Source organism: Brassica rapa, chromosome A03, assembly GCF_000309985.2.
Source record: "Brassica rapa cultivar Chiifu-401-42 chromosome A03, CAAS_Brap_v3.01, whole genome shotgun sequence".
Taxonomy (NCBI): domain Eukaryota; kingdom Viridiplantae; phylum Streptophyta; class Magnoliopsida; order Brassicales; family Brassicaceae; genus Brassica; species Brassica rapa.
The window spans coordinates 12458704-12461166 of NC_024797.2; the positions used below are offsets into that span (position 1 = coordinate 12458704).

The 2463-nt window shown below is 35.6% G+C and overlaps 1 protein-coding gene across 1 annotated transcript; it reads right to left on the reverse strand.

The window, feature by feature from the left end:
* Positions 1–611: 611 nt before the first annotated feature.
* Positions 612–1831, reverse strand: LOC103858334 (NDR1/HIN1-like protein 13). Its single transcript, XM_009135664.3, has one exon. It carries the CDS (start codon positions 1588–1590, stop codon positions 820–822), a length of 771 nt encoding a protein of 256 aa, XP_009133912.1. The 5' UTR covers positions 1591–1831; the 3' UTR covers positions 612–819.
* Positions 1832–2463: the final 632 nt, after the last annotated feature.

Sequence of the window (2463 nt, forward strand, 5' to 3'; positions counted from 1 at the left end):
GGTTATCTTCGGATATCCATTCGGGTTCGGGTATTATCCGTTCGGGTTCGGGTATCCAATCTCTTCTTATTCAATACCAATTCGGATATTTTGCTACTTCGGTTCGGATTTCGGTTCGGGTTTTTCGGATCGGGTTCGGATGCCACTTCGGATATCGGGTAAAGTGCCCACCCCTAGATTGAGGAACGGTTTAGAGACCTACGCAACTTTATTATTTTCGGAGGAAAATCTTAAATATATTAACAATGCATTAATTTTGATATTAAAATTATACTGAAGCATAAGTCATCTGTCACAATTTTATTGGTCATGTGACTTGTGTTTTAGTATATAAGGGATTTCTAATTTTAATGATACTGTAATATACCACTTGAGAATAAGGTTACATCTTTATTGTGATTTTGTTTTAATGTATTATATAGGTATAGATATTACAAAAGCGATTTCTTCTCTTTGAGCTGGCAGTCGTTTGACATGGGAGCTTCTCTGGTTGCGTGAAGAGGTTCAATTATATATGTTCGACTCTTTCAACATAACATAGCTAAGCATCGTTTTTTTTTTGTTTATTGATGAACTGCGTTTTAAATGCATCTCAAACTTGAACAAAAAGAAGTTTTCAAGTACGTGCCATCCATCTCAAACTTGGAATCTTCTTCGTTTCACAATACGTGGCATCCAATTACAAATTCACAATGTATGATTTTATAGATTAAAAATTTCCAAAAATACGCAAATCAAACAACCAAAAATATTTAAAAATACATAAAAATCCTACGATCCAAAATGGCTTCTGTACTTTTTTTTTCTTTCTTTTATAAATCACCAAAGGTCCACGTCATGGCTACACTTGCTCGACACAATTCTGGATGGTGCCGCCAATTTATCAACCGTAACATCGCAGTAAACATTAACGGTTATCGTCCACGTCTTAACGGAACCAATCTTAATCTTCACAGGCGCTCTAATCTTCAGTTTAAACGGAAAACTTTTCCTGCTCAGATCGTTATGCATCTCCTTTCGTATACCACTAGTTAACTGGATTTTCGATCCCGTCAACACCGTCTTAACCACCGTTACATTCTTAGCCGGCTGATAAAACACAGGCAAGGCACCGTTACAGAGATCCACGTCTTCGTAGAAAACATCCACCGTACTTCCTTTCTCATAGTAGATCCCTATTTGTCCGTTACCGTTACGTGACATAACGGTGACATTGAATTTGGGTGAATTTGGAGACGGCGACAACAGATTGATGCCCGAGACTGAGAATCCTTCAACGGAGTATTTAGGAGCTTCGGGACGGAAGACAAGGTAGATAACCGCGAGGGAGATACCGGCGAGGACGACGAGAATGAAAATGGCGGCGAGGAAGGAGCAGAAGCAGCACCTGCAGCGACTTCGATGGACTTTCTTCTGAGAGAGGTGTTGGAAGCGGTGTGCGTTTTCTGGAGGAGGAACATGGTAGATCTGATCCTTGGGGACTTGGATGACGTAGGTCGCTGGTTTTCTTGGAAACTCGCCGGAGCTGAAATTGTCTGAGAATTGACCGCTCACTGGAGGTGAATCGGCGGGATATACTCTTTCAGCCATTTAGGAGAGATAGAGAGAGAGACATTAACTTAGAAACAACTGAAGACTAACAAGGAAAAGCAGGAAGTGAACGAAACTGAATTTGAAAATGATGAAAACGCACAAAACTGTGTTTAGCACAGAAGCGTTTATGGGACATATATAAATGCAAGTATTTAAGCAGCAGAAACCGCGTAGAGAAAAAATAGATCGCGTGAAGGGTCCACATCAAAATCCTTTGTTTGAAAAAAAAAATATTTTTATTTTATTTTTACGATTAGCTAATAAATCAAGCCGTGATTAGTGATGAAAAAAATAGAATTGGGTAGCTCAGACAAATTTTTAAACAAAAAAATAAAAAAAATATTTTTATTTTATTTTTACGATTATTATTCCATAGATTTTCTTTCTAATATAGAATTATAAAATAAACATTCTTTTACTAACCAATAAATTTTTGAATATAATAGCTCAGACAATTTATGTAGTTCCTAAATTTATATGATGCAGTTTTGTTGCCTATTTCTTCTTTATCTAATATAACAATAATTAATCATAACTGAAACTAAAAACATGTGATTACTAAGATGTATGTTATGTACTGTAGATAAATGATTAATATTGTTTTATGAAATAGTTATTATATATGTATAAGGTAGAAAATATTTACAAGGGAGTGAGTGATCAAACCGTAGAAATGAAATAAATAAATAGATAATTGTATTTGAGAGTATATAAATAAAATTACGTTCCGCACGTGTAAGATAACACGCGCAAGTTCTTTGGCAAAAAGTAAAAAAATTACAAACACAAGTTAAAAGGTTATTAAGAGTGACCAAAAATAAGGTGGAAAAGTTGCAGAGTAAACAAAGCGTCAAATCAGAGAAATTGTTT